General features: G+C 34.0%; 1 protein-coding gene across 7 annotated transcripts in view; it reads right to left on the bottom strand.

Moving 5' to 3' along the window:
- The window catches only part of LOC106068294 (early endosome antigen 1-like), a 70,373-nt gene that overhangs the window by 36,746 nt on the left and 6,073 nt on the right, over positions 1–27,554 (bottom strand). For 5 of the 7 annotated variants that reach the window (XM_056035269.1, XM_056035270.1, XM_056035264.1 and 2 more), the window contains 18 exons: positions 16,217–16,300; positions 15,499–15,630; positions 14,311–14,384; positions 11,314–11,443; positions 9,868–9,948; positions 9,423–9,569; positions 9,202–9,285; positions 9,026–9,109; positions 8,504–8,662; positions 7,842–7,904; positions 4,654–4,737; positions 4,465–4,548; positions 3,653–3,727; positions 2,939–3,085; positions 2,689–2,772; positions 2,092–2,250; positions 1,818–1,964; positions 1,228–1,386 (listed from right to left, as the gene is read on the bottom strand). In XM_056035269.1, the coding sequence (XP_055891244.1) occupies positions 1,228–1,386; positions 1,818–1,964; positions 2,092–2,250; positions 2,689–2,772; positions 2,939–3,085; positions 3,653–3,727; positions 4,465–4,548; positions 4,654–4,737; positions 7,842–7,904; positions 8,504–8,662; positions 9,026–9,109; positions 9,202–9,285; positions 9,423–9,569; positions 9,868–9,948; positions 11,314–11,443; positions 14,311–14,384; positions 15,499–15,630; positions 16,217–16,300 (1,977 nt within the window). The remainder of the gene's footprint in view (positions 1–1,227; positions 1,387–1,817; positions 1,965–2,091; positions 2,251–2,688; positions 2,773–2,938; positions 3,086–3,652; positions 3,728–4,464; positions 4,549–4,653; positions 4,738–7,841; positions 7,905–8,503; positions 8,663–9,025; positions 9,110–9,201; positions 9,286–9,422; positions 9,570–9,867; positions 9,949–11,313; positions 11,444–14,310; positions 14,385–15,498; positions 15,631–16,216; positions 16,301–27,554) is intronic. The other 2 variants (XM_056035268.1, XM_056035267.1) reach the window with 2 other exon arrangements.

The following is a 27,554-nucleotide window of genomic DNA, read 5'->3' as shown; positions in this document are numbered from 1 at the left end:
AAATATCTCTCCGATAACACCGTTCCGCAGTATCAACTCTTGCACTGGCCTCTCCGTCTCGTTCCGGGCTTGCACTGGGTTCAACAGTTCAGGACTGACTTCACACACTAGGCTCGTTGTGTCGGACTCGATTGCAGACCAAGATCAAGACGCCAGCCGTCTCAACTGTACTTGACAGTACTCCGCACTGAACCGTCGTAATGCTCCGTACAGAACCACACCGCTGAACTGTGCTGTAGTCGACCGGACTGTAGTGAACCGGGCTCTGAACCCCTGCCGTGAACCGTCTTGACTGCGACACCTCCGCTCTTATATAGGGTCCCTACTGGCCTTCTCGAACCGGACAGAACGTCGCTCGACGTTTCTAGGTGGTCAGATGACTACAACTCTCGTGACGCTCCTGAGCTCTGTTCACGACGTCGATCCTCCCCGGACCGCCGTCGATCCTTCCCGAACCGCCGTGTTGACACTCGTCTCGGCTGACAGTCGTAACTCGTGACGGTTGACCGCTTGTCTAGCGCTGGCCTGGGGCGATTTGCGTCGGCTGACTACACACACACCACTACCCCCATTTGTGCCACCACCAGGTTTATAACAATATGTAACCAAATAAAAATTGTTTATACAAATTTTTTAATAAGTTTTATAACTATAAACAAAGCATCACTACAGAAAAGAACAAACTTTTATAAAGAAAAGAAGTTTTCAAAAGGAATAGTAATCTCTAGCTGAGGTTAACATTGAGAGCTTGAAATGATGATGGTTAGTTTGATTTCAAAATGAGAAATGAATCAGAACAAATATTTATAAGAAAAGATGAATATGCATTATCCGCAAAATTATTATAACTAACAGGTGTCCGAAAAGTTGCAGTGACCAATGAAAATTTGTGATGCACATCAATTGTACTCTCGAAAATTAGTCTAATGAGACATGTATGTATCTTTTTACTGTTGGAATGAAAATAGTTCAATAAACCCAAGAAATGGGTAGTTCTATTGGTGGTTTTTTAACTGAGAGATAGTGTCTACCATTACAACAAAAACAATAAAATGTTCTTTACAGCACAGAAACTTTTCATACACCCAATATTTTTTTAACTTAGATTTTCTGTAGTCAAGGAATGTTATACAACAAACTTCCTTAAAAAAACAAGATCTGGATAGTCAGATTGAACTTTTTTAAAGTCATATGTATTTCAAATAATTGTATGTATGATTTCCTCACCTCAGTACTTAGAACATCCTGCTCACTCTGAGCATTGATGGCGAATGCTTGTATTCTTGCCTCTAGACGACCATTCTCTTCAATAGCATCTTTGTATTTTTCTTTCGCCATGTCAAGGTCATGTTCCACTTGTTGTAGAGTTATTTCTCGTCTCTGAAGCTATAAAAATTAACAAGACTTTGAGAAGATGTTTCAGATAACTCTTTCTGCATCAAGCATTGTGTGCATCAAGTTTAATGCAAATGTGAATTGTCTCCCATCAATTTTTAATAATTAGCATTCTCATTAATATTGTGATTTTATAATTTTACATTTAATATTCATATGGTTAATTAAGATTTACAAATGTTGAGCAATTAAATGTAGTGACTGCAGAATGTACTAGCAGAAGGTAAAAAATAAGCTTCTGTAACAGAAACTGATGTATTGATAATAATGATAAGCTAAAGCAGCCCTTTCACAAATTGAAAATGCCATTACTAGGGATTCAGACTTGTATAGAATTTAAATTTGTATTATTAAAGAAGAAATAGAAAATGTACATTTATTTAAATAAAGATCCGTTAATTAGGTTACATAAAACATCTTACAATATCTTCCACTCTTTTTCTTTCATCTTCCACTGAATGAAGATCTTCTTCCAATCTTCTCAGATTCTCTTCCTTTCTGCTCGTTTCTCCCATCAAATCTCTGAGCTGGCTTTGAAGCCGAGCAATTTGTTCTTCTCTTGAGATCAACTAGAGACCAGGAGTTGAATTTGTGAATAAACAGAATAATATAAGAGAAACAAAAAGCATCACGCCTCTCATTTACATGTCTTTATGCCAATGAACTAATGTACGTGCTCAATCAAAGAAAACATACCTGTCCCTCAGACTGTGCCAGTTTTTCATGGTAGATGTTCAGGTCAGCTTTAAGCCTGGAAATCTCTTCCTCTCTGTCAGCAACTTCTGATCTGAACAGTGTCTCCTGCTGGGAACTAGTCAGTTCTTTTTCTTGCAACTCTGTCTGTAGTCTGTCAATCTGTTCAGAGATAGTCATAGGCTTATATTCTTAGATCACAACTATAGATACTATTTTGCCTGTTGAGAATTAAATACAATTAACTTACCAAATCAATAATCAATATTTAGCAGTGGGAATGTTAAGCACTAAAGCTAAGCTCAGGGGGTGCATATTTACAATAATCAATTGAATTAAGATGAAAACTTACTAGATGGAAACTTACTAGCAAAATGATAAAACATATTTGAAAAGCAAGAAGAAAATTAAGGGTACTGTTATTAAAATATCCATTTGTGAACTAACAAAAAGTAAAAGACATAAGTTTCAAGTTTCAGAAGTGTTCAAAAGACAATTAGATGAGTTTAGTTTAATAACAATCAATAACATTTATCTTGCCAATATAAATAGGAGATAATCAACATCTCCACAAGGAAGACTATTGAAAACAAAACTTACTTCTTTGGCCTGGACAGTATATCTGCTCTGAAGTTGTTGGTGTTCTATGTCAGCCTCTTCCAGTTTGCTCTGAGACTCTTGTGTCTGATGAATAACAAGTCAGGAGAGTCGTGACATTGTAAAAAATGTTACTTTATTGTAAAGATGTTACAAAACTGAAAGAAACGTTGATAATTGGTTAACCCAATCCTTGCAGAGCTACAAAACAGACTAAAGAACACTGTGAAATAACAAGCAAAAAACTTTTCACCTTCATGACTGCTTGCTTCAGTTCTTCTTTAACCTGTTTAATTGCTTCCCCTCGCTGCTGAGCTGTGTTCAATGCTTCACGTAACTTCTCTTCCAGATCACGGTAATCATTTCTCAACCTAACAATAGTTTCTTGTTTGTCATTTACCTTTTAAATAAATAGAAGTCATTCTTTAGTAACCTGAACAGATTTTAACGTCTTTGAATCAATTTTCAAGTATTTAAAAAACATGGTACTTACAAGGTTATATTAAAGTGCACATTTTTGTGTTATGTGATTGATGTATTTTCAAAACAGCATATTGCTAATAAGCCTTAATGTAAAAGTGATGTTTATTAATCATAAAAAAGATTACATTTGTGTAGATGAGTGATCTAAAAAAGTAAAGAGTTGCTCTTGTAGAGAAAAATGACACAACAAAATGTAACAAACAATTAAAGACACAAATAAGATTAGACCTATTAAAGTTGTGCATCAGAAATTTAGCAAGAGTTAACTTCAAACTACTATCAACTTATCTGGAGGAATAGTTTAATAGTTTTCTTTTTGTAAACAATGTTCTGTGTTATGATGGGAAAAAAAATCAATGTACACACATCCAATTATTATTTGTATATATTAGTAGTTCTCTGGTGAGTCATTTCTAAATGTTTAACCCAAAGCTTTCCTTGACTTTTGTTTACTTGCCAGTCACTTCTAAAGAAAAAATCTCACCTCTACACTTAATGTGTCTCTAGTGTCTTTGGATGAGCTCTGGAGTCTTTGTAAACTTTTAGTTAATTTAGATACCTGAAGTTATAGTGTTTATTTATGACAGAAATATAAATAGATCAAATGATAAGAATGGCAAAAGGAAAAAAATGTCTAGATATATTATACCTATTGCTATTTCAAAATGAACAAAGTATCACAAGGAGTCACATGACAATCTAAGATGTGACTAAAATTAAAATTCAAAAAAATTCAAAAAAGCAAAAAACAGGCACAATTAATTAAAAATTGAAATCTACAAATGAAAACAATGTTTGTGCAAAACCTAAAATGTGACCTAGATATTGCAAGACAACCATTGGAAATAAACGATAGAGTGTGGTTGCACCCACTTTGACCAATATTTTTCAAAGATTTGTAGAAAAAAAATGAAATAGTTATTCCATCTTATAAAATACAGGCATTACTTAAAAAAAGAAGATGATTACATCTTATATGGTCAATCGAGTCATGCATGTTAATCAATTACATGACTCTGCCAAGTCTTTTGCTTTCCTGGCTGATTCGGGAAACTCATTCCATGCTCTACTAGTTCTAGTTTACATTAAATAATAACTATCAAAGCAAATTGACACACAACTGTAAAGTCAGAAGCCTTTTTCTAGCGTTCTTTTTATATAGTGCTTTAAATTTCTAATATAAATTTTGACATCTATCTAATTACTAATGTGACAAGCATTTAATTAGTATTGATTTCAGAAAAAAAGAAAAGAACTATAAACACTAACAAATAAACAAAACCAACACAAACTTACTTGTCCTTGAAACTCATCATTCTGTCCCCTAAGTGCTTGAAGTTCTCCTTCTAATCTTGTGACTTTTTTATTGGCAGTTTTGGTCTAGTTGGAAATGTAAAAAAATTGTTTAAATGTTTAATAAATTATTTCCTATTGTGTAAAAATAAATATTTTGTAAATGAATCAAATGCCATGAAAAGTGTTTACCTCATTGTCTGCTTCATTCAACTGTGACCTGACATGCAAAACCTCATCTTCCAGAGCTTTGGTTTTCTTTTCCATACGGTGAATCTTTTAATAAAACAATTTTTTTTTTTATTTTTAAAAAGAAAAAGAAAAAATACATTTACATTAAGTAATTAAATTCAGACTGTCAACAGTAAACACTAGTCATAAAAATCTTAATTGTGTAAGTGTAACTTTAATACTTTACTGTGGAAGATGTTTGCAGGTAGTAACATTTTATTTAAAATTCAAGGACAAATATCATTATTTCAGAACTAAAAAAACCTTGCAAAGAATCGCTAAAAAAAAAAGTTCCTTCATTTATTCTAATGAAAATCTATTTATTTATTTATTCATTAATGTTATACATTTTATAAGTTAAAAAATGCAAAGAGTTAGACCAAAACCAAATAGTGTTACAATTTGGTTTAAGCAGTAAATACGTTTAGTTTTGTAAGTGGTCTCCTGTTAACATGAATACACAGTTGTATCTTATATACAAAATATTAAATAATAAAATACATTTTAAACATATATGATTATATTAAGAACACAAAATCCATTGCCTTATAAATTATGGTATGCCCTGAGATTGCCTACAACAACAAAAATAGAAATTCAGCTGAATGACTAAATAAGATTGCACATTACTTTTTTTGAGCATTGCTTCTTTTTTTTTTAAATGTTGCATTATTATGTAAGATTAAGTAAATTTGTTTAAAACTTGTCAAAAATGATTACATAGGAGACATGACTGAAATAGAATGGTCATTATAGTCAAAGTGAATGGAAAGTTTATCATATACACAGACTTTAAAAAAAGTGTAATAAGTCTGGATACTTTGAGCTATCAAAAATCTTGAATGAGCGTGTTCAGATGTGTAATAATGAAATAAAAAAATGGCACTAAATTAAACAGTATTTACAATAATGTGAACATATACAATAATAGTGCAACTTTTATTTTAAGCACAAGAACTTTTATATCTGATAGATCAATGATAAAAAAAATACTAGCTATTTTGTCTTGAATTTCTTGATTAATACATTTTACTAAAAAAATCTTCAGAGAAAAACATAAGATTTCATAAATTAACATCAACACATCATTGGCCACCATCAGTCTACACAACTAAGGCTCATCACATTTCTTTGTTGTGGCTATAAAAAAACAACAACATATTTTGGAGAGGAACTATAACCGCACACTTTGCATGTGAAAGCCTATTAGTATTGTTGAATACTATGTAAATGAAATATGGTTTTCATTTGATATGAGCAAGACTCACTAAATGGCTTTATTGTACCAAAATCATATCTGTTACCATTGAAGTTTGGTGAATTTAAAGACCACATAACAAATGAAGAGATTAGAGACAGGGTTACTACAGTGACTGGACCCCAAGATGATCTGTTAACTATTGTAAAAAACACAAACTAAAACTCTATGAGCATATTACAAGGTCTTTGGGACTCGCAAAAATCTTCCTTCAGGGAAGAGGTCAAAGGAAAAAAAAGAGGTTGACAGAGAAAGCGATAGGAAGACAACAAAAAAGAATGGACAGAACTGCCACTGAAAGAGGTTCTATCCAAGGCAAAAGACAGAGAGGAATGGACCACACATGATTGAAAAATCTTGTGTGGTGCCCCAATGGTCCAACAGACTAAGGAATATGTTAGGGTTAATTTAGAAATAAACAATTCTTACTCTTTGTTGTAATTAATTTTTAGCACCCCCCTTCCCCCCACCTCAGTTTAGAAACCAAGACCTTAACCAAGAATTGGTTACCATTAAATTGCGTTTTTTGAAGCATAGAAAAAAGTCCTTCCTTTAATTTAGCGGTTACCATCTATTAGAGTAGTTAATGTTAAGAAGTCTTATATTAGGAGAGTGAAATTGGTTAAACTGAATAATGGCTACATGAAAAAGCAAAATAAAATGGTCTTGAATTTAAACATTTATCTATCATATGATGTTAAATTAAACTAACATGTAACAAATTAACACACATTTAAGGAAGCCATCATTAGAAAAAGCAAGAATACTTAACAGATATAAATAATGATATGCAGCCCAAGAATAAATATTAATCAAATAAATCCAGTAAAACCTTGATATAGTTTGGATTTTTTAAAATTATCTGGCAAATGTTCTTACAAAATTTGTGCCCCCTATATATTAAGAGATTTAACTGTATATAGAAATAACCAAGTAATATGTTTTTGCCTACTGAAAGCATCAGAAAGAATCAGAAGTTGTAGTGATTTTAATATAACAAGGTCTGAGGTCTTTTACACAAATATTTGACTTATTGCATAGATTAACATAAATAGTGCAACATAAATAGAGAATAATTATATTTAATTTGGTTTATTTCAGAACAAATATAAATGAAAGTTGAACAGATCAACTTTTGTATGATTCTGAGTTTTAGTGGCAAGAGTTTTTCTAAAAAAAATAAAGTTTAATTTCCCTTTTCAGACCTTGTGATCTATAGAGCAAATGATGTAAAGGTCATCTGTTTCTGTGGCCCATGATGGTGTCATGTGGCCAGCACAATGACCAACCGCCTTTAGTTTTTCCAACTATTGTCAGGCACCCATTAGAGCTGGGAGGACTCAGAGGCACCCAAAGATCCTGAAATTTAAAATCATGAGGATTTGAAACCAGGACCCCTGGTTCAGAAGCCAAGCACTTTACCACTCAGGGGATATCTGGAGTGGCATAATGTACCACAATCTTGAAGAATTCAGCAATGCTTAAATAATTATATCAAAAAGGAAATCAATTGAGCAGGCTAAAAACAATGTGGCATTTAGGTTTCATTATAAAATATATAATGTATTTGACAGCTTACAAAATGTTATAAAGAATGAGCTAGTTTTAAACAACATTTAAAAAGCTAATATATTTATCTGAAAACTTTTAAGCAACTGTGTTATAGTAATAGTATCACTGTGTTATTACTTTGAGCAGTGCACAAATAGTGTTTTAAGCAAATTAGGCAGTAAAGTGGATTTTTTGGAAAGTCAAACAGTAAGTTAGCAAAAATAATACATCAATCAGTTTTTAAACTCAGATTAAACAATTAGCCCAACAAAGCTGTGCAAAATGTACATATACACTTATTAAACATGGCATACACTTTAAAGTTCTCATGTACAGTTACCTCCTCATGCGCGTTACTAAGCTGCTGCTCTGTTTTAGATAGCCTATAGATGGCTGTTTCACACTAATAGAGTCAAATTTTATGGAAAAATAAAACATTTACTGGTGAAGAAAGAAGGGTGGGGGGAAAGACATGCTTCAAATGTAAAATAAAACTTAGTTGACATGTATGTTAGTCACAGAACAACGGATGAGACTAGAATATTCAAATGTAAGTAAAGTATATCTAATGTCATGCAGTAAATCTTAGAATGCTAAAAAGTGAGTAACATTTTGTTCTCACTAAGAATGTAGGAGGTCGTCTAACTTTTGCTTCTAAAAAAAAATATCTGATGCTTAGAAAGTTATTAAGTAAGCAAAGAGAAAAAAAAACACAGTTGTCACACTCACTTCTAGATGTTCTATAAACTAAAGTTTGTTGTTGGGTGACACTGGTCTTATTCCATTGTCATTAAAAACGTAAAAGTAATTGTACTGTAGACTATTTTATTCAAACTGACAATATTAAGTTGCAGTAATGCATTTTCTTTTTCACTTGTACTTGGTCCTATTTAATTAGTATGAAAGTCAAAGGGACAATGTTTTTTTTTTCTAAAAAGTGGACAACAGTGTTTAATTTACAATGTAAGTCTTCATATAGAAAACAAATTGTCTGTCAGTTACCTCTGCCAGTGAACTATCTCGTTTTTCTTGCAAGGTGAGCACATCCCGTCTCAGTTTTTGAATTGTGTCATCACGCCGAGCTAACTCTGACTTGAGAACTTCGTGATGGTCATGAGTCGAAATGTTGCCTTCACGAAGTTTCTCTTGCAGGGCACCAATCTAAAAATTATACATTCATCATTCAGTGCATTAAACAGCTTAGCCAAGATACAAGCAAAAGACTTCTGGCATACAATACTTAAAGAGTCCTGACTTTTCAACTAATAACTGGCACAACTGTTTTTCTGACATATTGTAGCATCAAACTATAACAGTTATCTATATCCATAACTAAAAGTAACCTTTAAATATACCTATTTTTAGCTTTCATAATCAATGTTATCTTTTTTAGTTTATGTAATCCTAAATAATCCTTTTTTTTTTCAATAAAATTAAAATTGTTCTTTATATACGGAATCAATACAGTTTTATTAAATATTTTTTAGTAAATTTTTTTTTGAACATTAAAAGATTAAGTTTTACCTCATCAAGATTTTTTCTTCTCTGATCTTTGGCTTCAACAAGTTCTGCTTCTAAGGCACGAATTCTGCGCTCATAGTGCGAAACCTAAATCAATAGTACACAGTTTAAAGTTTTTCTTACTAAACAAATAACAGAAATTTGGAGATCAAATATAACACGAAACACTAACTACTTACACTATGAGAAGACTGAGAATTCTGATCCCTGATGGAAGCTAGGTCTGACTTGAGTTGACGACTGACCTCTTCTGACTTTGTGAGCTGAAATTTTTTTAAAGATAAGTTTGAACTTTGTACCTGACTTATCTATAAATTATTAAGATTATGAGAGAAACTTTATTGTTATTAACTATAAATATTAAATAGCACCGTAGTCAGTCATGGTTATTGGCTCCTACCTCTAATGTTGACTGTCGAATCTTGTCTTGTAACAGTTTAATAGTTTGTTGATAGTTACTCTTTTCTGAGTCTTTCATATTCAACTCAGCTTGTAAATCATTGATCTGTGATGTCAGGCCTGAGATTTTTCTGTCTCTAGAGTGAATCTGTAAATAAGAAAATTAAATTTAGCTGTCAGTGATCAACTTAATTTAAGAACCATTTTGTAATAGTATTATTTTAGTTTAGCTTTAATAAATTTTAACTCTTCTTTTAATGTTTCAATAAAAAATTTATTACTTTCTAATAAAGCAACATTTTTTCACAAAGTTAATAGTCTTGAACTTCAGCAAATTATGAAACACTACACAATGAACAGAGGATAAACTAAAGCAAAGTAAATATCAAATTTCTAGACAATGAATCAATGATAAACACAATCATTGAACCATCACAAATGCTTACCTCTTGTTTCAGGTCTTCCACTCTCTGCTCCAATCTTCTCAAATCAGATTTAACTCGACTTAAGTCCGTTGGTTCAGAAATCTGAGTGACAACAATCAAAGGCCATTTTTTTTAATTGCAAAAAAAAAATGTTTTTAATAGTAATAATAATAATATATAGCTTTTATATAGCACTACTTTCATGCTAATAGCATTCTCAGAGCGCTATGGTTCAATCTCGTTTGTGGACCAGTGGAGGTGGGGGGTATCTGGGAGAAGGTTTTCTGTGCTGCATTAGGCGCTCAGTAAACCAAACTCTGCTTGAGTTGGGTGTCGAACCTCGAGCCCACTTCATAGGTAGCCAAGCCAAGCCAAGTTCAAGCATACTTAGTCTCTCGAGCAATAATTTACAATGAAGTATAATTTTTTATTCTCATTTCAACATTGGATTTTTCTTTTGTGGAAAGAGAGATGAAAGTTGAGTCACTAATCAAGGTTACTATTATTTTAATAATTATACATTGCTATTTCAAGTTTAAATGCCACCTTCTTATTTTTTTGGTTCAAAGAAAAAAATAACCTGGTAGAATTCTTTTTGAAAAACAATCCTCTCCATGTAAAATTCTGAAATCTATTTAGATTGCAGAAAAACAAAATTTAATGCAGCCCCCCTGCCCACACCATTACTTATGTCAACCCTACTGAATTCAACAATTTAATTTTAATATGGACGACAAACAATTTATAAATGACATTCAGGACAGAATTTGTTGTAACTGAACAGACTCTTTCTTCGATGTCAAGAGGATAGGGCAGTTTTAATTTCTCTTTTCTTTAAAGCTCCCTCAGCTATTTTGACATCTTTGAAAGTAATACTTGGTAGATATGCAATGGTAGGGCTTAGTGCCTTTGAAAGCTGTCCTCTTCAAATTCTGACATATGATCGACATGACAGAGCCAATGCTCTTCATTCCATAGTGGTTGAAACAAAGGTCTATTGAGAAGATGTAAATGGTTGCAGATATATTCAGTAGATGTTCTTGATGAATATATGTTGGCCAACTCTTACTTCCATTTGGGAAATGAATTCCCTACACAGGTAAGTATCTTAGTTATTACGACATTTGCCCATACCAAACTGAATAGTTATGCCACAGTCAGTTCTTTTTGTCCCCTCAATGTTAAGAATTAAGTTGCTGATTTGTTAAGTTGTTGATAGATAAACAAGCTTATGCAGGTAAATTCACACCATTTCATGAGTCTGGTTGGCAATGTTGATCAAAGGTATACATTTGAAGAGATAACTAGTAAGTCTGGCCTCCTGGATTTTTGTAAATTTTCTAGAGAGAATGTAGCTACTAAGTGTCAAGCAATAATACTTGTCGTCTTGAACAGAATGTACTATAAATATTAAAGAAAAGAGAACTCTAGTATGAAGTCTTCCTGAATGAACATTGTCAACTTTACCTGGTCTCCAACAATAACTCCTTTAGATTCAAATCTCAAGGCCCTCAACTCTCTTTCAAGGGACTCAATCCTGTCATCCTTCTGTCGAACTTGTTGTAAAAGTTCACTACTGTCAGTCTCTTTGCCTATCCTGTAGAAAATAATTATTTAAACACGGTCATTTTTTTTAACTGCAGTTTATTTGGGTCCAGAAACTAGAAACAGTCAATTTTTTGTTGAAACTTGCAGTAATGATGAACTTGTTGGTATCAATAATGGACTAGTTATTGGAACCATTTTAGCTGTCAATAGTATCACATACATTTATATATATGTATTATAACTAGGGGTGCACCGGATAGTACTTTTTGATATCCAGCCGGAGCCGGATATGACCGGATAGTAAAATTTGATATTCGGCCGGGGCTGGAGCCGAATACCTAAGTGTCTTGTAAATGGCTTGTATTGCTGAACATTTTATGAAACTGTTAAATAACATACCTACATTTGTTGGTATTATTTGTTTTCCATTTATATACCTTATTGTTTTAAACTCAGTTACTGATTGATGTATTAAAGATTAACAGTATTTATAAACAGAAATTAATCTTTGTAGCATGAGCGTTTCTGTGTTTATGTACGAGGCCAACAACCATAAAGGCTGTGTGTTGGAGGGTCAATGTTATATGTTAGTATATATTTAACTAGCTACTAATGTAAATCTCTCATCTGGCTTGTATGGTGGTTGGATGTATGTGTTCAAGAATTTCTGACCAACAACTGGTCATCAGACTTGTAATTTTAAGTCCAAAGACTAGGAGTGCTCCGGCTTCTGCTGAACATTCTGCACTTTTTCACTATCCGGCTCCGGTCGAATATCACTACCGGATAGTAAAAGCTACACCTGTATTTCTATTAATATTGTTAGGCGCCTCCGTGCTAAGTCTTTTCCAGATACGCCAAACGAAGGTAACACTTAAATATCGAAACATAACAGACGAAAGACAAACAATATAAAGGTAGTCAACGCTGATAAACGATGTCTAACAAGAAGTTTAAACTAAATTTCCACGTTAATAAAAATATACCAATATTCATAAAGTGGACATGATTCAATATAGTCAGTTCTGAAATACATTAACGTTTTTGTTTCAAATAAAAGGATTTGTTTTTAAAACTATAAACTATGACTATTCACCAAATATTTTTTAGTACAAAGACAAGGCGTGTTAATCTAAATAGAAATAAGACTTCACATTATAAATTCGCATTACATATGTAGCAGCGATGTCTGGCACATTTTAAAAGCTTGTCTTGACCTTTGAGTGGTCTAGTAAACATCTAATATTCCTTAACTACGTCACGCTGATAATCTGTCTAGATGTGCGGGTATATCTCCAGAGGTAGAGATGAGCAACCCCACCTCCTTTAGTTTGTTTAGTCAATAACATTGAGATCACAGATAGGCAGCTGACCACATTAAGCCAGATGTCAATGTGTTGACACAGTCTAAAGGTCACATCTTATAAGAGAACTGAGTTTGTTCTCTTGGACTACAAGCCACACCTTTTATACTATTGGCCGGGTAATAAGTTTGTTTACTTTGAGTTAAGTCTCAATTAGGAGGCTGGACTACAAGCCAAACAGACACTGACCATGGGTATCTTTAAAAGGAGGGCTCAAGAGACTCAACACCCCCAACTTCTTATTTGTTTAATCCATGACAATGTATTGATAGACATTGACCATTTTTAAGCCAGAATGGATTAACGCAGATTGTTGAGAAATATTGACACTGTCTAGAGGTCACTAGATGATGACACTAAGTTTGTTTACTTGGGGAGAAATGTCATTTAGGGCACTGAATACACGTTCGTTGAACAATAAAATAGAACAAATATGTGCATGTGAGCGTGTATGTATTTTTTTCCCTTGTATTAAAACCTTTAGAAAGAAAGCTAATTTCACTGTTTAATTCTATTGACTTAATATATAAAGGAAAACCTTACAGTAATATTTAACATCGCAGAAAATAAATTGATCTAAATCATCACAATTAGATCTAGCAAACAAAGAAAAAATATGCAGGAATGTTAAACACTTGACCTCCGAAACTAGTGTACGGATATAATTTATCTATATGCTTGACTGACCACTAAACACTATGGCGTATGCTCAAGGAAAAACAAAACGCGTGAAGGTCAACACAATCATCTATACACATTACACTAGGACTACACTACGTCTATCTGACTAGGTTGTTACAATCAGTCAACACAAAGTCTATTTATGTTGTCTTTTTTGGTAGGGAGGGTGTGGGTGAGTTTTTTTTTCCTTCTATAGTTAGTTTTCCTAATGCTCTTAGATCTATATAACAGTAGATCTAAACATAGATATCAATAATAGGCCTACAGACTACAATTAAATCTATGCTTTGCAACATTTAAGGCTCAGGCTATAAGAAAGTATAATTGATGTTCCTGCTGTTAATAAAATATTGTTTGCCGCAAATGGATTAATAAATATATGACCTAAAACGCTTCAGTTTCCAACTATTAATTAATAGCTATCAGTATTAAGCCCTTGAAGCCAGAACCAGTCTTTGGTAGAGATGCACCGGATAGTACTTTTTGATATCCGGCCGGAGCCGGATATGACCGGATAGTAAAATTTGATATTCGGCCGGGGCCGGATAACCCTTGGTTTTAGGTAGGAAGTAATTTTGGTTAGTAATGAGATTACTGTAATAGTATTCTTTTTTTTTTATTAGATAGAATTTAAATTGTTCCAAACAAAAAAAGAGAGACCAGTTAATCAAATAATTTGAGAATATGAAACAAAATACTCTGTTGAAAAAAAAAAGACTTAAAAATGTAGTTTGATAATATAAAGTCAATAAATTAGAACATTACACTCTCAAAGACTCTCAATTATTAATTGCTGGTCTAAAATACTTATGCTTTGTCCTACTTTGAATGTAAATATTTGATTGAGTTAAAAGGGGGAAAAAAAACTTACAGTTTAGGAAATGTCTCATGTATAGATCCAAACACTTGGTCAATTGTAAGTTCACGAAACTTTATTCTATCAATCTGGATAACAAAAGAACAAACAAACATTTAAACAAGAATACTTTCAATTAACATTAAAGCCATATAAAGTTAGGTAGTTCTTTATGATTAAGAAATGTTACAACAAGCAAATGATTCAGGTGATTATTATCTTACTTATCTTCTTCTTACTTCTTCTATGATACAGACGTTATTTCAAAAAAGAAGATGATTACGTCCTACGCGTCATGCATTTAGTCATGCATATTAACCAGTTACATTTCTTGCTTTATAAAGACATTTTAGTCATTTCTAAGAGGATTTTTAAAAATGAAGTTTTGGGTTTAAAATGGAAGGAAATATTTGATAAGCTATGTATTTTTTAAAATACCAATAAACATATACATAGGAAAACCTGAGGGATGTATATTTATTGTATTTTCTATACAGTTGTTCACAGTTATAAAAGACTAAAAGAAAAAGAAAAATATTGAGGTTCATTTTAAGTTCATTGAAGGTTTATAGTACTTCATTGAACATAAATGGTTACTGTTGATGCCATTGTACTCTCAGTCAAACTACCGCATGGTATTAAGACTAACAGTTTATATATGTGATGTTTCAAGTGATTTATTTCATTATTGGGTTTAGATTCATTTTCCTTCATTGAGTTTGAAAGCATTAAACTTCAATCAACTTAACATCAACATTGTGTCACTTTATTTTACAATGAGAAACAAAATTAAATGAAATTTCAACTCTCAATGAAAGTTACTTAGGATACAAGATGTGTGCCTGAGAGGCTACCTATCAATTAATGTCATTCAAATTTTTTTTTTATTGTTATATTTTTTTTACAACCTAATAATCAATGAAAATCTAAAATAGTGAGTATGTATATGTACTATCTAAATCTAAAATTCATATCCAAAATTTGAAACTTAATGTAACTCATACTGGTGAAAGCTTATAGTAATTAGTAATCAACTATTTAAATAGTATGTGTAATAATCAAAACTTTAAGTTAAGTGAAATTATTACAACTCTTTTTCTCAAGAATCATCAATTTGAAAAAAGAATTTAAAAATGGCTGTAATAGGAATGGCAGACATTTTTGGGTTTATTAAATTTCATGTTTCTGTGTAAGACTGCTTACCTCCCATGTTCCAGTCATTCTTGCTGCTCTAACAACGTCAATAAGTTGGTCTATGTCATAGTTAAGGTTGGAGTTCTGGGCCCTGATTTGTGCAGTTTGTTCCTCTTGTCGAGCTAATTTAGTCTGAAGATCCTATAATGATATTAAAATTTCAAATAATTTGGCTTATACAAACTGTCATATTCATGTATTGTTTATAAACCATTCAATAATTTTTATGACTAGTGAGCTCTTCAGATAGATGATAAAACTTTTGTGGAATCAAGCTGTGAGCTCTACAGGTTGATACAACTCTTATAGAATCTAGTTGTGAGCTCTACTAGTGCCCATATTTTAAAGAGAAAAGTAAATAGATACAAGTTTCTCTGAAAACACAATTCTAGAACAAATGTACAAAAAAAACACAAAGTGGCAGCAATATACAGCATCACTTTTTCTTGTCTCAGAAAGCACTATAGTTAAAACTATTGGGAAAGGGCCTTTCTTGGTTCTAGAAAAAAAAACTAGCATAATTTGTTTCCTCACTATTGTTTATTGTTATTTAATTACATTTTTTCTGTTATTTTATTACATTGTGATCAGTTTTAAATTCCATATGTGGTTGAGAATGTTTCTGTCTCATGTGTCCTGACTGACAGTAACATTTTTGTATTCAACAGAAGCTAAGTTAAAAAAAAAATGGACTTATAGAAGATAATGTGAAACTCATGTCACTTACCTCTATAAGTGTTTCTGCTCTAGTCTTCTCTATGGATATACTTCTCAGTTCTCTCTCTAGCTCTCTGCATTTACTCAAGTAGTCCTGCAATAGACCAAAAGAAGCTCATGTTGTTTTCAGGGTTTACTTTTGACTAGTCATTAGGCCACTGAAGTTGTAAGTTTCAGACATTCCTGCTTTAATGACAGCAGGGAATGACTACATACAAGGTTTGAACTTGCTACCATCATGAGAACAGTTCAAAGGTCATAACACAAGGCTGGTAACCATCCAGCTATAGCCATAACAAACATGACTTACTGTATACTTTTTATTTTTATTCAATACAGAATTATCACAAAATCAAAGTGCAGGAAGTGTTCTTGTTGGTCTGTCTGAGACGTGAGGTGACTAGATGTGAGGTGACTAAGATGTGAGGTGACTAAGATGTGATGTGACTGCGGTATGAGGTGACTGAGATGTGAGGTGACTAGATGTGAGGTGACCAAGATGTGAGGTGACTGAGATGTGAGGGGACAAAGATGTGATTGAAATGTGAAGTGATTGATATGTGAGGTGATTGATATGTGAGATGACTGATGCGTGAGGTTACCAAGATGTGAGGTAAATGAGAATTGAGATAATTGCAATGTGATGTGATCAAGGTTTGAGATGATTGCAATGTGATGTTATCAAGGTTTGAGATGACTAAATGTGATGTGATCAAGGTTTGAGATGATTGCAATGTGATGTGATCAAGGTTTGAGATGACTAAATATGATGTGAACAAGGTTTGAGATGACTAAATGTGATGTGAACAAGGTTTGAGATGATTGTAATGTGATGTGAACAAGGTTTGAGATGATTGCAATGTGATGTGATCAAGGTTTGAGATGATTGCAATGTGATGTGATCAAGGTTTGAGATGACTAAATGTGATGTGAACAAGGTTTGAGATGATTGCAATGTGATGTGATCAAGGTTTGAGATGACTAAATGTGATGTGAACAAGGTTTGAGATGATTGCAATGTGATGTGAACAAGGTTTGAGATGACTTAATGTGATGTGAACAAGGTTTGAGATGACTAAATGTGATGTGAACAAGGTTTGAGATGATTGCGATGTGATGTGAACAAGGTTTGAGATGACTAAATGTGATGTGAAAAAGGTTTGAGATGATTGTAATGTGATGTGATCAAGGTTTGAGATGATTGCAATGTGATGTGATCAAGGTTTGAGATGATTGCAATGTGATGTGATCAAGGTTTGAGATAATTGCAATGTGATGTGAACAAGGTTTGAGATGATTGCAATGTGATGTGAACAAGGTTTGAGATGACTAAATGTGATGTGATCAAGGTTTGAGATGATTGCAATGTGATGTGATCAAGGTTTGAGATGATTGCAATGTGATGTGATCAAGGTTTGAGATGACTAAATGTGATGTGAACAAGGTTTGAGATGACTAAATGTGATGTGAACAAGGTTTGAGATGATTGTAATGTCATGTGAACAAGGTTTGAGATGATTGCAATGTGATGTGATCAAGGTTTGAGATGACTAAATGTGATGTGAACAAGGTTTGAGATGATTGCAATGTGATGTGAACAAGGTTTGAGATGACTAAATGTGATGTGATCAAGGTTTGAGATGACTTAATGTGATGTGAACAAGGTTTGAGATGACTAAATGTGATGTGAACAAGGTTTGAGATGATTGCGATGTGATGTGAACAAGGTTTGAGATGACTAAATGTGATGTGAAAAAGGTTTGAGATGATTGCAATGTGATGTGATCAAGGTTTGAGATGATTGCAATGTGATGTGATCAAGGTTTGAGATGACTAAATGTGATGTGAACAAGGTTTGAGATGACTAAATGTGATGTGAACAAGGTTTGAGATGATTGTAATGTGATGTGAACAAGGTTTGAGATGATTGCAATGTGATGTGATCAAGGTTTGAGATGATTGCAATGTGATGTGATCAAGGCTTGAGATGACTAAATGTGATGTGAACAAGGTTTGAGATGATTGCAATGTGATGTGATCAAGGTTTGAGATGACTAAATGTGATGTGAACAAGGTTTGAGATGATTGCAATGTGATGTGATCAAGGTTTGAGATAATTGCAATGTGATGTGAACAAGGTTTGAGATGATTGCAATGTGATGTGAACAAGGTTTGAGATGACTAAATGTGATGTGATCAAGGTTTGAGATGATTGCAATGTGATGTGATCAAGGTTTGAGATAATTGCAATGTGATGTGATCAAGGTTTGAGATGATTGCAATGTGATGTGATCAAGGTTTGAGATGACTAAATGTGATGTGATCAAGGTTTGAGATGATTGCAATGTGATGTGATCAAGGTTTGAGATGACTAAATGTGATGTGAACAAGGTTTGAGATGATTGCAATGTGATGTGAACAAGGTTTGAGATGACTAAATGTGATGTGATCAAGGTTTGAGATGATTGCAATGTGATGTGATCAAGGTTTGAGATGATTGCAATGTGATGTGATCAAGGTTTGAGATGACTAAATGTGATGTGAACAAGGTTTGAGATGATTGCAATGTGATGTGATCAAGGTTTGAGATAATTGCAATGTGATGTGAACAAGGTTTGAGATGATTGCAATGTGATGTGATCAAGGTTTGAGATGACTAAATGTGATGTGAACAAGGTTTGAGATGATTGCAATGTGATGTGAACAAGGTTTGAGATGACTAAATGTGATGTGATCAAGGTTTGAGATGATTGCAATGTGATGTGATCAAGGTTTGAGATGATTGCAATGTGATGTGATCAAGGTTTGAGATGACTAAATGTGATGTGAACAAGGTTTGAGATGATTGCAATGTGATGTGATCAAGGTTTAAGATGACTAAGATAAGAGGTAACTGAGAAGTGAAATGGCTGATTTGTGAGGCGACCAAGGAGATCTGAGCTAACCAGGCCAACCGTTTTATCTTTCCTTCAGACCGTTTCCATTTTGGATAGCTACTGTAGTAAGTGACGGTATTGTGGCTGATTGTGTCCCCAGACAGCACGTGTCTGAACGTCGCAGCTAATAGTTGTTCGCACATCTGTCAGTCTAAACTCATTAGCGCTCCTCTCTGTCGCTGGTCATTAGCACACAATGAGACATCGATCATTTCCGTGATGTCGATCAAGTGAACGCTTGAACAGTCAAGTGGGGGAACAGGATTAGCACATGACCACAGAAGTTAGTCTAATGTAGATTGAACTAGCGTGAGAAGAGATATGTGTGTAGTGAGTAGCAAAGACTACCGTCTTGAACAGCCGAATAGTCTTCCAATTGGTTTACTATCTACTTTAAAAAGGAATGTTAGTCTTCTTGTCTTATAAATAATAGAGAACTATTATAGGATTCGTAGCATTTAATAATAGGGATTATAATTTGATTTCACTTGCGCTGTTGACGAACACAATGTAGGCTCAGCGTTGTTAACAAACACATTTTAGGCTCAAGGCGCTGTGAGAATATTCAAGACATAAAAGAATAAGCTGTTGGAATCGACCAAGGCGAGGATGGGAGAAGAAATACAGAAAAACCTTTTTAGGCAGCGTCCAAAATCAGAGAGACACTGTATCCACGAGTGTAACAAGTCAAACATACACAATACTTTAAAAAAAAAAGCTAATCTTGCGTGAAATTACATCAATTATTTTGAATCAAACATGTAATTAATTTTGAATAGATCAAGAATAATAATAATACATTTGTGCGACTGAAAATATTTTAAATAATTTTGTATGAATTATGAATTGCTTTTGTTAAACGTAATGTTCCCGCTTATAGAATGCTCAGAGGGCTAGGGTCCAATCTGTTTGTTTTTTGTGGACCATTTGGAAAGGGGAGGGAGGGGTATCTGGAAAGTTTCCATGCTGTTTTTTTGTTTTTAAAAAAAGCTGCTTCAATTTGAACTGGAGGTATTGAGCCTCCGTGGTGGTTTGATTCACATGTTGCCATCGACAATGAATAAACTTGATCATAAAATGGGAAGTGGTAAAAAAACAACATGTAGGCCTTAACAAGACAGACAGAGTTGATCTAAGCTTTGTACACAATAAAGTCTCCAGATTTGAGATATTGAAACAGAAATGCCTCAATACTATTATTTCCTTTATTGATCGCCATTAAGGGAGCTGGTATCAGCTTTCTGGACAGAATATAGGTCTAAATAATTTCACTTGATAAAAAAGGTTAAAAGTTTTTATACTAAGTTCAGTAGTCACGTGAATGTTATAAAGATTGTCCACATAAAGTCCAGTAGTCACGTGAATGTTTCTAAATTGTCCACATAAAGTAGAGTAGTCACGTGAATGTTTCTAGATTGTCCACATAAAGTCCAGTAGTCACGTGAATGTTTCTAGATTGTCCACAAAGTCCAGTAGTCACGTGAATGTTTCTAGATTGTCCACAAAGTCCAGTAGTCATGTGAATGTTTCTAGATTGTCCACATAAGGTCAAGTAGTCACGTGAATGTTTCTAGATTGTCCACATAAAGTTAAGTAGTCATGTGAATCGTTTCTAGATTGTCCACATAAAGTCCAGTAGTCACGTGAATGTTTCTAGATTGTCCACAAAGTCCAGTAATCACGTGAATGTTTCTAGATTGTCCACATTCAGTCCAGTAGTCACGTGAACCTTTCTAGATTGTCCACAAACAGTCAAGTAGTCACGTGAATGTTTCTAGATTGTCCACATAAAGTCAAGTAGTCACGTGAATGTTTCTAGATTGTCCACATAAAGTTAAGTAGCCACGTGAATCGTTTCTAGATTGTCCACATAAAGTTAAGTAGTCACGTGAATGTTTCTAGATTGTCCACAAAGTCCAGTAGTCACGTGGATGTTTCTAGATTGTCCACATAAAGTCACGTAGTCAAGTGATCGTTTCTAGGTTGTCCATATAAAGTCCAGTAATCACGTGAATGTTTCTAGATTGTCCACATTCAGTCCAGTAGTCACGTGAACCTTTCTAGATTGTCCACAAACAGTCAAGTAGTCACGTGAATGTTTCTAGATTGTCCACATAAAGTCAGGTAGTCACGTGAATGTTTCTAGATTGTGCACATAAAGTTAAGTAGCCACGTGAATCGTTTCTAGATTGTCCACATAAAGTTAAGTAGTCACGTGAATGTTTCTAGATTGTCCACAAAGTCCAGTAGTCACGTGAATGTTTCTAGATTGTCCACATAAAGTCACGTAGTCAAGTGATCGTTTCTAGGTTGTCCATATAAAGTCTAGTAGTCACGTGAATGTTTCTAGATTGTCCACATTCAGTCCAGTAGTCACGTGAACCTTTCTAGATTGTCCACAAACAGTCAAGTAGTAATGTGAACCTTTCTAGATTTCCACAAGTAGTGTAGGCTTATGATGAGTCTCCCTTTTGTCAACACAGAGAAAATGATCCCTTCCAGGATCATACCTGACCAGCTGGGGGCAACAAAGTTATGCACACCAAGTACTCCCAACAATGTTATTGTCACAAACCTAGTATGTCTTCAGACAATGGGATACTCTGGCCGAACAAACACGACGCCTTAACTTCAACAATAGGGGAATAGGTCGTGTTCTTACAGGCCATGCAGTTTGAAAAAGATGTCTCTATAGCAACAAGCGGCGTTACTCTTAGTATTAGAAGGTCAATCTAGTTAAATCCCATGACTTGTACCAATCTCCAATCTAAGGAGGAAATAAACAGTGAAATATCCAGTGAAACGACAATGCCAAAAGTTTCACACTACAGCGGGGGTATCAGACGTGAGCTGAATCGGTTCACAGAGAACTTTTTTTTTTTTGTGGTTCACAAAAAAACACCAGGGCCAAGGCTGAACAATAATGAACAATGTACACACACACACACTCAAGCAAATACAAACACTTATAGCAGTGTCTCCTACAGACAGACAGGAAGATAGATTAGATTAATAGATAGCGATAGATAGATAGATAGATAGATAGATAGATAGATAGATAGATAGATAGATAGATAGATAGATAGATAGATAGATAGATAGATAGATAGATAGATAGATAGATAGATAGATAGAAGCACTAACCCTAATCCCTTAAAAGCGATGCGTCATGTGATACACATACTGTAGCTATTCATAAAACTCATAGTAAAATGTTCAAAATATTAGAGCAGAAATGACTTTGAATTTCGGATTTGATCAAGATTTAAATCAAGGATTTAAAAGAAGGGTCTCGAATTGCAAATGCCATACACAACAGCAGCAGAAAGAAGGGTGAAAATGCAACGGCACCTGGTGATTACATATGCCCAACCTGTGACCGCAGCTGTGGATCAAGGATTGACCTATTTAGACACACAAAAAGTTGCAAAGGGAAAAGATCGTCTCTCGAGACGTAAAATACCACAGACAGAAATCAAGGATTTAGTTGAAATCAAGATTTTGGTTGAAATCAAGGTTTTAGTTTGAATCAAGGCTTTAATTTGAATCAAAATTTTAATTTGAATCGAGATTTGGATCAAGTTTTGAAAGCTGGCAGATTGACAGATCGATCTTTTGTTTCCCACCAATGTCGCCGTAGAGCACTGAACACAATGCAGGAGCCTATAGAATAGTTGGGGCAAACAACTGGTCATAGTTTCTTGATAATTTTAATGTAACTTTTACAAAATATAGCTTTTAGAGATTTGTTTTTGGAAGGCCCTTCAAGTCACACAGTTTAATGTACGTGACACTGGTGGCCAGCCACTGAATTCGACGCCTACAAGAAATAAAGGCAAATGACAAATAAACATGTCTAAATACAAAACTATGCGAGGAATCTTCAACATTTGCAATCAGCAAAGTGGGCAGACGGCCAAATGTGAGTGTGTGGGTGTATGTTTGCGTACGAAGTAAAAGTTACCATGTAAAAAAAAAATGAATGTCGAGACTATACATTAAATAATGTTAAGGTACCAATGAACTACTATTGATGCAATGGTTATCATTTGAACAGCTACGTTGAATGGGAGATGACCGAAAGCCTAAAGGCAATCCTTTCGGTAACTCTGAGAAGAACATAACAGAGGCCCTAAACGGGAGTAGCTTACTAATCAGCTTAGTCTTAATTGAGTAGAGAGTAAATGTGACATCTATTTACTGGAAGTAGATTCATAGATATCAATGTTTAATTTACACCTACAAGTATTTTCGTAATGTAAATGTGTATAATGGGAAATAGAACTCCTAAAACATTTCATTATTCATTGAAAACACCTGACTATTGACTATTAGCTCATGTTTGCGATCACTCTAAAAGTAATACTAATATAGAAAGTCATCAAAAGTGTTGTCTATTGAAAACAATGATACAGACCCCACATCTAGGATGTAGATCTCTCAATAGTCTGTCAAGTAAAAGCAAACAATCTTTGTCCTCGCTGTATCGATCAATCGTTTCTACCTAAGAAATCGTTCACGGCCAGACAGGCACACTATATCAAAATATCAAAGTACAAACAAATTGTTCCGGTAAATGGAATACAAAAGACTCGCCTCGGTGGTTCTAATTCTGTATTTTCTCTACCTTCTCATGTATGAAACTTGTTAACGGGTAGGCACTGGACATTTGCTTTAAGCATGTCGATGTATCGGTGTCAAGTTTTCCCGTGCACTCAGCAATGAAGAAACTACACATGTCAGTTTGACATGTACACGATTTACTAGGTCAGTGTTTCCCAAACTGTGTTCCTCGGAACCGTAGTGTTCCGCGAGGCTTGAATAGGTGTTCCACGAACTACTGGTATAGTTAACTAATAGGCCACCACGTGAAATAATCTCTCTAAAAAATAAACAAAGGTTTCTGCTAAATACTCAAAATGTGCGAAGTGTTCCCTTAGGGAAAAAGTTTGTGAAACACTGAACAAGTGTGAAATTCGGACAATACATGAATAAATAGAATCAGTATTTTATCATAGTACAACTTAGCATGCATGATAAGAAATTTTCAGGTGCATTATTTTATAAAGTATGTATTTTTCATGGTACAAGAATTCAATTCGCCTACTGCTTTAAATAGAAAAATGAAGGTACAATAAACAGGTCTTCGTTAAACAAAGTTACTTCCTAAACAACGCAGACATCATTTGGTAGATTTTAGATGACTGCTGCCCCATTGTGCAATTGAGGACTTCCATTAATGCATTGACTCGATTTAGATCTATTTTTTAACTTATATAAGTTTGATTATTAGATAACATTAAATCCATGTTCCATTGAACCTAGATCTCATCAACATACCACTTTGTATTGACTAAAGTCTACCTGGTCTACCAGATACCACGATCGTTTAAAATTTGAACAACAAGAGAAACATAAAAAAAAACAAAATCGGGGTGGCACTTGAGTCAGTGACATACTAATATTTACATCTTCGGTTTGATTGATTGTGAAGACTTTAAGACACTATTGGATCATTATCTGTTGACATAAACAAGATATTCTTCCTTCTTAGTCAGCAAAGAACACTCCAGTGGATGCCCACACTCCAGTGGATGTCCACTACATTTATGTTTTGTTTTAGAATTGGTGTATTTTTATGAAAAAATCGCTTGTACAATTAATTTTATAAATTAAACGGTTTGCTTTTAGAAAACTAAAAGTAGCCGTTGCACCTAAACTTTTCAAGCCGCATCGCATGGTGAAATAATATTTTTCATTTCTCTTCTAGTTTTCGAGATCTGAGTGTGACAGACGGACATTTTGCACAAACCTAATCGCGGTTTTTCCCCTTACGGGAGCCGCTAAAAACAGCCAAAACAAAACAAAAAAAAGCCATTTAAGAACGAGAAAAACAAAATACTTTTTAAAAAAAGCGTATACGAAGTGTAATTGTATCAATTAGTTTAGAACAGTCATGCAATTAATTTGTAATAAATCTAGACCACAACAATAATTCTGTGCGGTTAGAAATATGTTTACCAATCTTTTTTTTTTTTTTTAGCACTATTTCATTTCATGCCTTTAGCTTTCTCACTATGATCCTATCACTTATCTGGACCAGTTGGCTCGGAAAATGGGGGGCGGGGGGGGGAGAAAGAAGGGTATAACTGGGTGAATTTGACCGTAATCATTTTTTGTTTAAATAAGGAAAGAAATAACCTGAATTGGCACTCATGGCTCACACCTCCACAAGCCAACACACTAACCACTCTGTTAGTGATATGAATATAAAAGTAGAGTATTGTATTTTATATCTTTTGTTTGTTTCAAAATTACTTTAAAGCGGGGACTAATGTCACTTATACCACCACTTCAGTCAAGAACAATTTCTTTCCCTTGTTCGAGATACCAAACAAAATAATTAATTACAAATAATTAATTAACTAATTAGTTAACTTTAAAAAAAATTGAGTCTTGTGTTGTCGGGTAAAAGAAATGTCAGCTTGATCCGAGATTGGGTGTCGGAGAAATAACGTGTACAAACTTTTTACCAGACAGACAGACAGAGTGAATTGATATAAGCCTTGTCAAAATGAAAACAATAGCTAAATCTATTTTTGTGCTGTCATGTTTATTTAAAAAATATTATATACGTCCGTGGATAACGGAAATCAAATGACTGAATGGTTTGAATGGTATCTACCATTCTCCACTGTTCTTTGACATACAGACACATACAAACATGTCGGCAGTGTAGACTACCAAGGCAGCTATCAGAAAGAGATTGTAAATGAACGAATCATAAATAATGTGCAGGATTATGACTTACGTCGAGAGTGTTGTTCAGAGGGGTTATCAAAGAGTGAGCCCCAGCGCTGGTGTACGGAGATATAGAGATATGGTGACCAATGGTGGGGAATACCGTCGATGCGTTGCCAACCACACGCATGGTACCTTTTTTTTTTTGTTGTTGTATTTTTTGTTTTGTTTATTTTGTATTGTTTAAAAAAACAATCCAACTTTTAAAGAATGCATGCTTTTGATGTAATAAAACATCAGATCAACATTCAGTTTGCTGTTTGGAGATGACATACTGATTGGAGCGTACTTAAGGAAATAGCTTTATATGCGTATAATAGAAAACACAAGTGGCAAGAAGTATCTCAAGGAGGACAGCTTATGATAAGTTCGATATACACGTACTCCATTTTATACTGTAACGTTAGTAAAAGATTAAATGCTGTATTTTGTTGTCTACATGAGTATACACAACTGATGTTACTACTAAGTCATTCTTTTTCAATAATCAGGACTGAATTAATCAATATTGATTTTTTTTTAAATTGTTCGTTCTTCTTATTTTCTTAAGAGAAATGTAAATCTACCCGATTAGTCAGAAGGTACCGTGAAAACACTAAGTAGCCTACTACAGGACTTGTTTTCTTTTAATCTATAGAGCTAATCACGTTATACAATATGAAATATATTTGTTAAAAAATGTCAGTGCTTTTTTTGTGACGGTAGGCTACGCACCGGTACGGCGTACAGGCACCTTTTTTCAGTTTGGGGAAAAATGTATTACTTTTCTTGTATTATAACGTTCATTATTAATTTATAAGTAGTTAAAAGTTTGGCAATCCATCACTGAGTACCGGCACCCATTTTTTTTTAAAAAAAGCACTGAAAAAGATAATAAACTTACCAATATTTAATTGAAGCTTAATGTTTCAAAAAAAATAAATAAAATAAAAGGCCTACAACTATAGTTGGGGATCAAACACATAAAGTTAGATCCTACATAATGATTGAAACATCTTTGAATATGTCTTCGCCAGTAATAGTCCTCATAGCTGCTATTTCTTCTGTGGTTTTAAAATTAACTTTCATACGGTACCGCGAATAAATAGCAAGCTTGTGTCGGTTACAAAAGAAAACATTTCGAACTGCTCTATCAATTAGTTTTACATCCAATTTCTTATTTTCATGCTAGAGGTGGCGGCTTCAACTGCATTCTTCTTTTCTTGACACATTTTTTCCATCCGTGCTAACTATTCGCCGACCAAAAAATGACTTTATTTTACCAGTTAAAATGTGAGCATCACTGTAGCTTGCCCGTACCGCAGACTTATTTTCTGATCCCTTGTTGGTAAGTATGCTTGTCAATCCTCCAATCTCTAGACGTAAGCTAGCGATCTTTTCTTAGCGGCTAAAATACAAAATGCCGCCATATTTCTTTATGTGTTTGATTTCACAAAATGCTGTTGAATGTTACGTTATTTAAAAACAGCCACAAACAACTTTGTATATCAAAAATGTTGGCGTATTTTCGTGCTTCACAAAAAGGTGAAGATCTGTGCACTTTTTTTGGTAGGTTCTATATTCAGAGGCTACTTCTCGTTTCTTTGGATCTCCCATGATTAACGCACAAAT

Source organism: Biomphalaria glabrata, chromosome 7 (assembly GCF_947242115.1).
Source record: "Biomphalaria glabrata chromosome 7, xgBioGlab47.1, whole genome shotgun sequence".
NCBI classification, from domain to species: Eukaryota; Metazoa; Mollusca; class Gastropoda; family Planorbidae; genus Biomphalaria; species Biomphalaria glabrata.
The sequence above is the reverse complement of the archived record's forward strand: the minus strand, read 5'-3'. Positions and strand labels throughout refer to the sequence as shown.